The 12464-nt window shown below is 48.1% G+C and overlaps 2 protein-coding genes across 4 annotated transcripts in view; one reads left to right on the top strand and one right to left on the bottom strand.

Moving 5' to 3' along the window:
• The window catches only part of F8 (coagulation factor VIII), an 88956-nt gene that overhangs the window by 60262 nt on the left and 16230 nt on the right, over window positions 1-12464 (top strand). For all 3 annotated transcript variants that reach the window (XM_045573536.1, XM_045573535.1, XM_036415731.2), the window contains one exon: window positions 3081-3236. In XM_045573536.1, coding sequence (XP_045429492.1) covers window positions 3081-3236 — 156 coding nt within the window. The remainder of the gene's footprint in view (window positions 1-3080; window positions 3237-12464) is intronic.
• On the bottom strand, window positions 2542-11923 carry F8A1 (coagulation factor VIII associated 1). The gene is made up of 2 exons (XM_036415733.2): window positions 10609-11923; window positions 2542-2552 (listed from the first exon to the last, which is right to left on the bottom strand). Exon 1 carries the CDS (start codon window positions 11781-11783, stop codon window positions 10629-10631), a length of 1155 nt encoding a protein of 384 aa, XP_036271626.1. The 5' UTR covers window positions 11784-11923; the 3' UTR covers window positions 2542-2552; window positions 10609-10628.

Here is a 12464-nt window from a genome sequence, read left to right as displayed (position 1 = left end):
TCTTAAAAAAGAGATGTGAAGTTCGTGTTAATAGCATTTTATTTAGTACAACATATGCAAAAACAGTGTCATGTCAACATGTGGTCCATCAGGACCATGACCCCCTTCAAGGGTATACATACGGGAACTTCTGTGTCCCTTCCATGCCGCAGGAGAGCTGAGCGCAGCTTGGGAGCGCCAGCTCAACCGCTCAGCTTAACCACGAGGGCGGTTTCCTTCTAGAGCGCAAACAGGAAAAGGGAGGAAACTTCTGCTTCCGGCTTTGCTCTCGACCTAACATGCCTCCCACTTCTGGTACTGCCACCCTGGAGAGGGACTGAGGTACACATGTTTTACCACCTGCTTCCCACACTCCATCCACTTCTCACAACGTACCAGCTTTCTTCTTTCTCTTCTTAGTTGGCTGAGGACATTCCTCTACATTTTTTCTCAAATATATTATTGATTTTTACAGAGAGGAAGAGAGAGGGATAGAGAGTTAGAAACATCGATGAGAGAGAATCATCAATCAGCTGCCTCTTGCACACCCCCTACTGGGGATGTGCCTGCAACCAAGGTACGTGCCCTTGACTGGAATCGATCCTGGGACCTTTCAGTCCACAGGCTAATAATGCTCTATCCACTGAGCCAAACCGGTTTGGGCAATTCCCCTACATATTTTTTCTTTGTGAGATGGCATCTGTTCTTCTCTTTTTCCTGAGGTTAAAACTACTGAATAGGAATCAGGGGGGGAAAAACTACCTTACCAGCAAGCAGTCAGTCACAAAGGGCACATCTGTTAATGCCACGTTAGTTCATCTTTTTATTTGTTTTGTAGGCGCTGCCAGTTATGACTGGATTTGAGAGGACTGTGCACTAATCCCCAAGTATTTTTGTTTTGTTTGTGAGGCCGCCAAACCACATGTTCTCCCCTTGTATTCCTGTAGTGACTACTTTCATTCAACCTTATATATCTATATCCCTGTGTAGTGGACATTTTAATCTGTTTGGCTGCTTTGCATCTGTTCTGTGAATTTATTGTTTTGTAAGAGCACCCTTATTTCCACTTGGGGTATTATATCTGCCTCACGGGATACAGTCTAAGAGACTAGCAGAGGGTTTTTTATGCCAAAGAGCCCTGAGGAATACACCCTGTAAGGATTCGACTTCTTAGACTTGACCCATTGTTCTAGCAGATTCCATGTCCCAAAGCATTTCCTAGTCTTGCCAGTTTCACAGAATTTACTGACTTGATCACTAAGCTTTAAAAATATATATATTTTATTGATTGATTTCAGAGAGGGGGAGAGAGAGAAACATCAATGATGAGAGAATCATTGATCGGCTGCCTCCTACATGCCCCCTTACTGGGGATCGAGCCCTAACTTGGGCCTGCGCCCTGACAGGGAATCAAATTGTGACCTCCTGGTTCATAGGTCGATGCTCAACCACTGAGCCACCCTGGCCACACAAGTCAACTCTTAAATCCTGCTGGTAAACCTTTGAGATAAACACCATTATTATCTCTACTTTACAGATAAAAAAGCTGAGACACTGAAAGGTTAGGCCACTCAAATAGGTTCATTGCCTTAAGGATTTCAATCTAACAAAGAAGGCAGATAAGCAAAGAAACCTTTATAACATGGTGCAATAATTTGTTATAATGAAGTTATTATACAAAGCTAGTGGCCCGGTGCATGAAATTTGTGTAGGGGGGAGGGGTCAAGGCTGTCCCTCAGCCCAGCCTGCACCCTCTCCAATCTAGGACATCCCTCTCACAATCTGGGACCACTGACTCCTAACTGCTCACCTGCCTGCCTGCCTGATCACCCCTAACCACTCTACCTGCTGGCCTGATTGCCCCCAAATGTCCTCCACCACCAGTCTGCTCATCCCCAACTGCCCCCCCCCGCAGGCCTGCTCACCCCCCAACTTCCCCTCCTGCTGGTCTGCTTGCCCCCATCTGTGTGTGTGTCGTCGTCCATGTCCCCCCCCCCCCCCCCCCCCCCCCCCCCGCCAGCCTGCTCACCTCCATCTGTCCTCGCCTGCCAGCCTTATCACACCTAACCACTTCTGCCTTGGCCCTGTTCGAAAGGACATCTAATTAACATATCAACCTTTTATTATCAATAGTATAGATGGAGTGGAAGCATAGAAGGAGCAGCGCCACATTTGTCTGGGGCAGTAGGAAAGTCTAACCAGAAGTAGTTTTTGAATTAACACTTGAAGGAGGAGAAGCATTTTATCACAGATAGAAATGTTAGGCTGGGGGCTGGGCTGGAGAGAGAGGGGGGAATTGGCTTTGGCTAGGCTGAGGTCGGGGCAAAGCACCAGGTTATGTGGGTTCATGTGTACAGCACAAAGGATGTGGGTAGAGGATATGCTTCAATTCTTTCCAAGTATCTGGTTTTACAGGAAGTAGGCTAGAAACTCAATAAGCACTTTTTGCCTGGCTGGCCTGGCTCAGTGGTAGAGCATTGATCTATGAACAAGGAGATCACGGTTTGATTCTGGTCAGGGTACATGCCCCGTATTGTGGGCTCCATCCCCAGTAGAGGGCATGCAGGAGGCAGCTGATCAATGGTTCTCTCTCATCATTGATATTTCTATCTCTCTCCCTCTCCCTTCCTCTCTGAAATAAATATATATATTTAAAAAAAAATAAGCTCCTTTCCGACTCATCCTATCATATACCCCATGGCTTCACACACACCCACATTTCAACATTGGTATTTGCTTCCCTGCACATCGAAGGTAATACTGGGCATATCTGTGTCAATGTAGATTCTCCTTAAGCCAATACTTAATTTCAGAAGGTGGCCCATACATTTATAATAAAGTTTTGGCCGAAACCGGTTTGGCTCAGTGGTAGAGCGTCGGTCTGCGGACTGAAAGGTCCCGGGTTCGATTCTGGTCAAGGGTATGTACCTTGGTTGCGGGCACATCCCCGGTAGAGGGTGTGCAAGAGGCAGCTGGTCAATGTTACTCTCTCATCGATGTTTCTAGCTCTCTATCTCTCTCCCTTCTTCTATGTAAAAAATCAATAAAATATATTAAAAATAAATAAATAAAATAAAATAAAGTTTTGTTTTAATTCACAGGTGGATCTGTTGGCACCAATGCTTATTCACAGCATCATGACCCAGGGTGCCCGTTACAAGTTTTCCAGCCTCTACATCTCTCAGTTTATCATCATGTATAGTATCGATGGGCTGAAGTGGCAGAGCTATCGAGGGAATTCCACTGGGACCTTAATGGTATGTGATCAGTCCTTTCTAGAGAATGCGTGAATCTTTTAAAGAGCTTTTTGACAGATTTCAGATATGGGACAAATGCTCCTAGCCTCTACAGACTTAACTCCCAGAGTTTTCCATGTGTGTGTAGTAGGAGTGATTATGGATATACTAGAGGCCTGGTGCACAGATTCATGCACCGGTGGGGTCCCTCAGCTTGGCCTGCACCCTCTTGCAATCCAGGGGATGTCGAACTGCCAGTTTCAGACCGATCCCCATAGGCCTGGCTGAGGGATGTAGTAGTGTGTAAAGTGGCAGGTGGCGAGGAGCCCCAGGCCTGGGCCCGGTGCCTCACAGCTCCCACTCATCCCGGCCCTGCTGAGCCTGCCACTACCACTCAGTAAGCTCGCTGAGAGGCGCTCCCACTGTGGGAGCACATTGACCACCGGGGCAGCTCCTGTGTTGAGCATCTGCCCCCAAGTGGTCAGTGTGCATCATAGTGACCAGTTGACTGGTCATAACAGTCGCTTAGGCTTTTATATATATATAAATGGACAAAAAAATTTGGTAGTATCGCCGAAACCGGTTTGGCTCAGTGGATAGAGCATCGGGCTGCAGACTGAAAGGTCCCGGTTTCAATTCCGGTCAAGAGCTTGTACCTTGGTTGCGGGCACATCCCCAGTAGGGGGTGTGCAAGAGGCAGCTGGTCGATGTTTCTCTCTCATCGATGTTTCTAACTCTCTGTCCCTCTCTCTTCCTCTCTGTAAAAAATCAATAAAATATATAGTATATATTTTTAAATGTGGTAGTATCAAGGATCTCATAGATAATAGAAATGAAGAGATGCTCTGTTGACAGAAACACGTGACTCAGGACTGGGTAGACTGATAAGATTGTGAGTTTGCTCATGGATAATCTAAGTTTGAGGTGATAGCAGGGCGATCAGGATAAATATCCAGTAGGCAGTAGATGAAAGGGAACAAAGCACCATTGCAGGTGAAGATTCGCGGGATGGATGAAACATGGGAAATGATGAACTCTCTAGGGGCGAGCCTTACACAGGCTTAAAACCTCAGCAGCAGCATCTACTCTTCCCTCGTTTTTTTATGCCCTTTAATGAATTCACCCACAAATCCAGCCAATTCTTTCTTTGCAAAGCCTCGCACGCCTCTTCTGCTTCATGGACACTGCTGTTACTATAGCCCAGGACCCCACCACTTCGAAAGTGACCTATTATGTTACATTCCTAACTAGTCTTGTAGCCCCTATGAAAACCAGGTGAATCATGGGAAAATGACAGATCATCACAAGTGCATCAGGTGGTGATGGCAAAAATATGGCAAATTCCAGGTGTGGTATCTCCTCTGGAATACATGAAGACAGAAGCAGGCCCCTGATATGGAACTACTGACCTGGAAAATGCTTTTTTTGGTTATTCCCATTGATAAGCAAAATGAGAATATATTTGCATTTATGAAGTATGAACAAAGGTATTAACTTTACTGTTCATGCCTCAGGATGATGCCAGCTTCCTTGTTTTTTGTATTTTTTTCTCATAATATAAAACCAAGAGACTCCAAACATCTGTCACCCCCCCACAAAACACCATACTGATTCCGTACACTGATGACATGCTGACAAGACCTGGTAAACAGGAAATAACAATCACCCTAAATGTTCCTGTGATTAACATATTATCATATATACACACCCACACAGTCACATATACAGATATATAGATATATAAAGCAAATAAGCCTATCTTATTCCTGGCTTTAATGGGGATGGAGCCCATATTTTACTGTTTTATATAATGTTCACGGTTAGTGTCAAACAAATCCCTCTTGTCCTATTTAAAAAGTTTCCTTCTATTCTTCCTTTACTTGGACTGGCTGCAGAATTTCATCAAATGCTTTTGGAGCATTTTGGCTATGATCGCATTTCTTCTTTCCTATTGTCAAATTACACTGAGTGGCCAGATTATGATGATCTCAGAACGCATAATAATCTGGCCACTCAGTGTATATCCTAAAGGCATGAGAGTTTTACTAAAGGTGAAAAACAAGTGGAAAAGCTTCCATTTTTTTACATTAAACTATTGCTCTAAAATAGTTTAATTAATGTAGCAATCATGTGTGTAATGAAAATTAGGTGGAAAAACCACTTGTGCCTTATTATGTGGTAGATACTTGACAACTGGCACCTCATTTTGTTAATTTCTGTACATGTGTACATTAGAGTCCTGTCTCCTTTCCCATATCATATTTCTCCTATCCCCCCTCTTTCTCTCTCTCCCCCCCTTTTTTTTAAAAAAAATATTTTCATTGGTTTCAGGGAGGAAGAGAGAGAGAGGAAAAGGGATAGAAACATCAGTGATGAGAGAATCATTGATTGGCTGCCTCCTGCATGCCCCCTACTGGGGATTTAGCCCTCAACCCCCAGCCATGTATCCTTGACTGGAATCGAACCTAGGACCTTTCAGTCTGCAGGCCCATGCCCTATCCACTGAGCCAATCAAGCTACAGCTCTCTTTTCCCTTCTTTATCAGACTTAGCGGCTGTTTTCTATTCCTTCAGATATTCCAAGAATCAACTCTGCGTCTTAAAATTGAACCTGGATTTTAAAGTGTTGTTTTGTAATTCATTAATTTCTGTTCAAAACTTTTAGACTTGTCTTTCGCTTTCTTTTAGTTTATTTTTTGTTTCCTAGAATCTGCAGTAGAAGGACTAGTACATTCATTTTTTATCTTTCTTGTTCAATGACGACGATAAAATAGCTATGAACCACTCTTGTAAGGATCACTCCTTTACGTTATTAACTACAGTTGATCCTTGAACAGCTCAGGGGTTTGGGCACCTACAGCACAGGCAGTTGAAAATCTGCTTATAGTTTTTTAATATATATTTTTATTGTTGACAGTATTACAGATGATCCCCTTTTCCCCTGCCCCAGCCTTCTCCATACTATTATCTGTGCCCATAGGCTATGCATATAAGTATAGAAGTTCTTTGGTTTTTCTCTTCTCACCCTCCCACCCACCCTTCTGAGATATGTCTATCTGTTCCATGTCTCAGGACTTATTTTCTTGGTCAATCAATTTTGTTCATTAGATTCCACATATGAGTGAGATCATGTGATACCTTTCTTTCTCTGACTGGCTTGTTTCACTTAGCATAATACTCTCTGGGTCCCTCCATGCTGGCTCAAAGGGTACGAAACCCTTATTTTTTTACTGCTGCATAGTATTCCATGGTGTATATATAGCACATGTGTCAAACACAAGGCCCGCGGGCCAAATCCGTCCCGCCAGGCCTTGCAATGTGGCCCGCACCTCGCTGTCATCACTGCACTCCGCTGTGTTTCCATCACAATGACAGTTTATGACTGTTCAGTAAACCATTCGGCCCGCGATTTAGGCTGGATTTTAGATTTTGGCCCCTTCTCTGATTGAGTTCAACACCCCTAATATATAGCTTTCTTATCCACTCATATACTGATGGGCACTTGGGCTGTTTTCAAACCTTAGCTATTGTACATAGAGCTGCTATGAACATAGAGGTAAACAGGAAATAACAATATTTTGGCTGGTCCTTTACAGAAAAGGTTTGCAGACTGGTGGTCTAGTCTAATGGCAGTATAGATACCTAGGCAGTTAGCATTAACCAGAACCTTCTGTTCCAGAGCTTGTCTGATTTATAAGCTTCAGCCTTAGTAATCTTCCTCTAGGGCAGTGGTTCTCCAATGTTTTATATCTTTGTAAAAAATGATATTTTGTATATCATTCACATACAAAATATTTTAAAAATATTTTTATTGGTTTCAGAGAGGAAGGGAGAAGGAAAGAGAGATAGAAACACCAATGATGAGAGCAAATCATTGATGGGCTGCCTCCTGCACAATTAGGGGTAGAGCTCACAACCCAGGCATGTTCCCTGACTGGGAATCAAACCGTGACCTCCTGGTTCATAGGTCAACGCTAACCACTGAGCCACCATACCATGGCCAAACCAAAATATTTTTCATAATCAATGTATCTCATCACAGAAGCCTGCCCCCCTGGGTATTCAGTTGATATGTGGCAAAAGAACTCTGTCAAAATCGTGGAAATCTGACTTGGGCCCAGCTATCTATACTATGAAATGAGCCAATAGCAAATGGAAAACATACATAAATGAGCCAATGGCAAATGGAAAACAACATTTAGTTTTTCCTAAAATTATACTTGCATACCCAATACTTGCCTCTCTGGTAACCCTACGCCACCTCCTTAATGCAAGAAGTTTAGACCAGACGCCTAAGGAGGATTTTTCTTTTTCTTTTACAAAAACCATATTTTATTGATTTTTTACAGAGAGGAAGAGAGAGGGATAGAGAGTTAGAAACGTCAATGAGAGAGAATCATCGATCAGCTGCCTCTTGCACACCCCCTACAGGGGATGTGCCCGCAACCAAGGTACATGCCCTTGACCGGAATCGAACCTGGGACCTTTCAGTCCGCAGACCGACGCTCTACCACTGAGCCAAACCGGTTTTGGCAGGAGGATTTTTCTTAAACCCAAATCCAAATGCTGCCATTAGTCACATCACATAACTCCTAAGCATTCCTGTCATAAGAATGACAGAACAGGGTGAGAAGAGTATACCAAGAAAGCGAAGCACAAAGCAGCATGCACCCTTACCACTTTTGCAATAAATTGGACTAGGCTTTTAGGTAGCAAAGGACCTTTCCTGGCAGCCAATGAGAGCACAGGAAGGGTGGCTCAATCTGTAACAAATAGGTGTATGCTGTCACGCCTTGCCTGTTGTTGAAATAGAAGCAGGAAAGCCAAAACTTGTGTGGCTCAGTGGATAGAGCGTCAGCCTGCGGACTCAAGGGTCCCGGGTTCGATTCTGGTCAAGGGCATGTGCCTTGGTTGCAGGCACATCCCCAGTGGAGGGGGTGGTAGTGCAGGAGACAGCTGATCGATGTTTCTCTCTCATTGATGTTTCTCTCTCTCTCTCTCTCTCTCTCTCTCTCTCTCTCTCTCTCTCTCTCTCCCCCCCCCCCCTTCTTCTCTGAAATAAATAAATAAAGATTTATTTATTTATTTATTTATTTATTTATTTTCATTCCCACCCAGCCCTAGCCACTTTGGTTCAGTGGATAGAGCGTCAGCCTGCAAACCAAAAGGTTCTGGGTTTGATTCTGGTCAAGGACACGTACCTTGGTTGCAGGCTCCTCCCCAGCCTGGGGCCCTGGTCAGGGAGCGTGCAGGAGGCAATCAGTGTGTTGCTGTCATGTCGATGCTTCTGTCTCTCCCTCTCTCTCTTCCACTCTTTACAAATAAATGGGAAAATCTCCTTAGGTGAGGATTAACAAAGAAAACAATAATCATTCAATAAAGAAAATTCCCACCCATTTTGAGGTACTTAATTCATAGAGACAACCATCCACATACCCCCTCAAAAACTACAAAACAAAAACCTACCCCCAAACTGCGTCCTTCAATCTCACCCCAAAATATTACTATTGCATACAATTTAAACCTAAAGGATGAGAACTCTGGAGTATACCCAAAGAGTATATTCTGAAGTTCTGATTATCACTCTCAAAACTGTAAATAAATTAGAGGCCTGATGCACGAAATTCGTGCAAGGGGCTCGGCCCTCACAGCCCCAGCTTCGTCCAAAAGGTCTTGTGGAAGGACATCCAGAAGGTTGTTTGGCTGTTCGGTCTAATTAGCATATTAGCTCTTTATTATATAGGATTGCATTAAAACAAAAAACAGCTAAGTGGGTTTGCATGTAACATTTAGACCAAAAAGCCTTGGAAATTTAGTGTTTTTAAATGGCATGCTATCACCTAGCTCAGTGGTCGGCAAACTGCAGCTCGCAAGCCACATGCAGGTCTTTGGCCCCTTGAGTGTTTGGCAAAGGCCAGCTTAGGAGTACTCTAAGTTAATAACAATGTACCTTCCTATATAGTTTAAGTTTTAAAAAATTGGCTCTCAAAAGAAATTTCATTCGTTGTACTGATGATATTTGGCTCTGTTGACTAGTGAGTTTGCCGACCACTGGCCTAGCTGGTGTGGCTCAGTGGCTAGAGCATCAGCCTGTGGACTGAAGGGTCCCAGGTTCAATTCCAGCCAAGGGCACATGCCCGAGTTATGGACTTGACCCCCAGCAGGAGGCATGCAGGAGCCAGCGACCAATGATTCCCTCTCATCATTGATGTTTCTATTTCTCTCCCCCCCCACTTCCTCTCAGAAATCAATAAACAATTAAATAGCATGCCATGATGGCTTTAGGGAATGGCACTGGCTTGCATAGTCATGATTACACACCAAAGAACCATGCTGATTTTATATATTTAAGTTACAAAAAGATCGCTACAAATAAAAAATGGTCCTAGGTAGTCCAGATACCTCTCAGAATAGAACCGGAAGTGTGAATTTCAGTGCACACCTGACCCATGTAGGTTGGGCCCCACTCCCCTTCAGTCTACCTTTGAAAACGACCTTGCCCGGAATATATTTATTTATATTGCCGCTGAGCAAATGATCTCTGTAGATCCACTGTCGGGCATAGCCCATAGCCAGGCTAGACGCACTGTCAACTTCAGATGAACACATCTTGGAACTAAGAACTACCTGTTTCTGCTTCCTGCCTCCTGCCAGGTAGATAGGTTATACCCACTTTATAGGTGAACTGAATCGAAAGCAAAGTGAGGAGTATTGGAATGGTTTTATCATGGATTTAGGGCTTTAGCAACAATTATACCAATCGGCTGATTCCCACCAATAAGTATGAGGCAAATAAAACAAAGGAGAAATACACCAATAAATTAATCACCATAAAACCCCCCCACATAACATATAATGTGCAATACATTCCTGACAGTGAAACAAAGACAAGAGTGTGGCTGCATGGGGCAGATCAGCTTGGGTGGAAGAGAAAAGGGATAAAAGGATTCTCATTTGGCCATGGCCTGTGTTGGTCAGTGGTTAGAGCGTAGGCCTGCGCACGCAAGGATTGCGGATTGGGCAGGTTTGATCCCCATCCCCTGTTGGGGTGCGTGCAGGAGGCAACCAATCTATCACATCGATGTGTCTCTCTCCCCCCCTCCCACTCCTTTCCCACTCTCTCTCTCTCCCCCTAAAAATTAAAAGCAGCGGCTCTCTTCCGGTGAGGATATTTTTTCAAAAGAATTTTTATGTTGCAGTTTTGGAGAAGAGAGTCACGTGTTCTACGCCGATCCCATCCTACTGTGTTTTTTTTTCTCTCCCACTATTATGGAAATCTATCACCTAAATGTGGTGGCAAGAGGAATAGGCTAACGAAGGTGGAGTCGCTGTGATCAGTAACTTTTATTTCCCTCCGAATGCAATGGCGGTGCCCGGGGTCCGGCCACGGGCACAGTCACGAGGCCGGTGGGAGTCATCCGACCCCCTGTCCGGAGGGGGAGATGGTTTCCTGCAGCACCAGGTGCAGCAGGTGGTTCTGCTCGGCGCTCAGCAGCGGCCACAGCTCCACCTGTAGCGCCTTGACGGCCTCCGTGTCCTTCTCGTGGGCGGCCATGACCAGGGACTGCAGCAGCAGGAAGAGGTCTTCGGGGAGCTGGCCGCCGCCCTCCTGGCCCTGGCTGTCAAACGCCTCCCAGGAGTACTTCTCCAGCGTGTGGGCGTGCTCGGGGAGCAGCTTGGCGGGCGGCGGCTGCAGGAGCAGCAGCAGCAGCACGCGGGACACCTCGCAGCGGACCGCGATGTCCGAGAAGGCGCCCAGCACCGCGGGGGAGGGCGCGGCCGCCGAGCCGGCGTTCGGAGGGGGCGGCGCGGCGATCGGGGCGATCGGGGCGATCGGGGCGGGGGCCGCGCCCGGTCCATGCTGGAGGCCTGGCGGCTGCGACTCTACCTGCGGCTGCGGCGGGGGCGGCGGCTGCAGCGGGTGGCTGCCGAGCTCCTGCGCCAGGCGCTGCATGCGGGTGAAGGTGGCCAGGGCGGCGTTGTGGTCCCGGGCCAGCAGCTGGCAGGAGGCGGCGTCGCCGAGCGCCTGCAGCGCGGCCAGGGGCAGCGGCGACAGCTGCAGCTGGGCGGCGCGCTGGAAGTGGCCGGCGGCGGCGGCCGGCTGGCCCAGGGCGCGCAGGGCGGCGGCCAGCTCCAGGCACAGCGCGGCGGCGGCGGCCGGCTGGCCCAGCTCGAGGTGCAGGCGCACGGCGGCGCCCAGGGCGCTGGCGGCCGCCTGCAGGGGCTCCCCGGCGGCGGCGGGGCAGGCGAGGCGCTGGCGGGCGTCGAGCTCCTGCTGCAGGAAGAGGCGGGCGGCCTCGGTGAGCGCCAGGGCCTCCCCCGGCCCGTGGAACAGCTCCTGGTGGCACCGCGCCACCGCCAGCTGGCACCAGGCCGCGTAGGGCAGGCACTCCTGGGCGCGCAGCTCGCGGCCCAGCTGGGCGAACTGCTCGCCGACCTCCGCCACGTTGGGCTTCCGCAGGAACCGCTTCTTCAGCTTGTTCGACACCTGCCGGTACCTGGCCAGGAAGTCCCCGGTCTCAGGCCCCGGGCCCGCACCGCCACCCAGGCCGCTAGAGGACGCCGCCATGTTCCCAGCCCGAGCGCTTCCGGTCGCGGTGACGCAGCAGGGTGGACCTGCGGGTGCTGGCGCCCGGCTGCAAGGTGCCCTGCGTCCGCAGCACGCAGGCTCCCGCACCTAAGCCACGCGCCCCCTAGTTGCCGTGGTGATATGCAAAATACCGGCGTCCCAGGGCGGGGCCTGGCCTGGTGCAAAGAGCGTAAACAAATCACGAGGCCTGGGGCGGGGCCTGGCCGCAAGCCCTCTGTTGCTAGGTGACCGCTTGTTTACCCGGGTTGCTAAGGGCATCTCTAAAGGAGCAGGCCCAAAACATGTGATCCTCATTCCGATTTTGCATCTTTCTCCCCTCTGCCCCCGCATCACTCCTCAATCTTCCCGTCAAAGGCCTTGTGGAGTCCATGCCAACCACTCCGCCCACCTCTCCTTTCTGCATGCGGGTTGGCATGGCCCCCTCACCCCATCACAAGGCCTGAGTCATGGTCTTGAGCTCCACCCCAGTGAACACCAGCCTCCTGGGGGCGCTGCCAGGCTCTGACTTGCTCAGAGGCGATGGGGAGGTTTCCATACCCCAGTCCACCCCACCCCAGCCGGCCTCTCCGGCCCTGGACCACCCTGCACTGTCACCATGAGGGGCTGCTCCTCCCTTGTCATCCCAACTCTGCCCCAGCTCCCAGGGACACACCACCAGCA

Source organism: Pipistrellus kuhlii, unplaced genomic scaffold (assembly GCF_014108245.1).
Source record: "Pipistrellus kuhlii isolate mPipKuh1 unplaced genomic scaffold, mPipKuh1.p scaffold_m20_p_51, whole genome shotgun sequence".
NCBI lineage: Eukaryota > Metazoa > Chordata > Mammalia > Chiroptera > Vespertilionidae > Pipistrellus > Pipistrellus kuhlii.
Note: the sequence above shows the minus strand (reverse complement) of the source record. Positions and strands in the feature narration are given on the sequence as shown.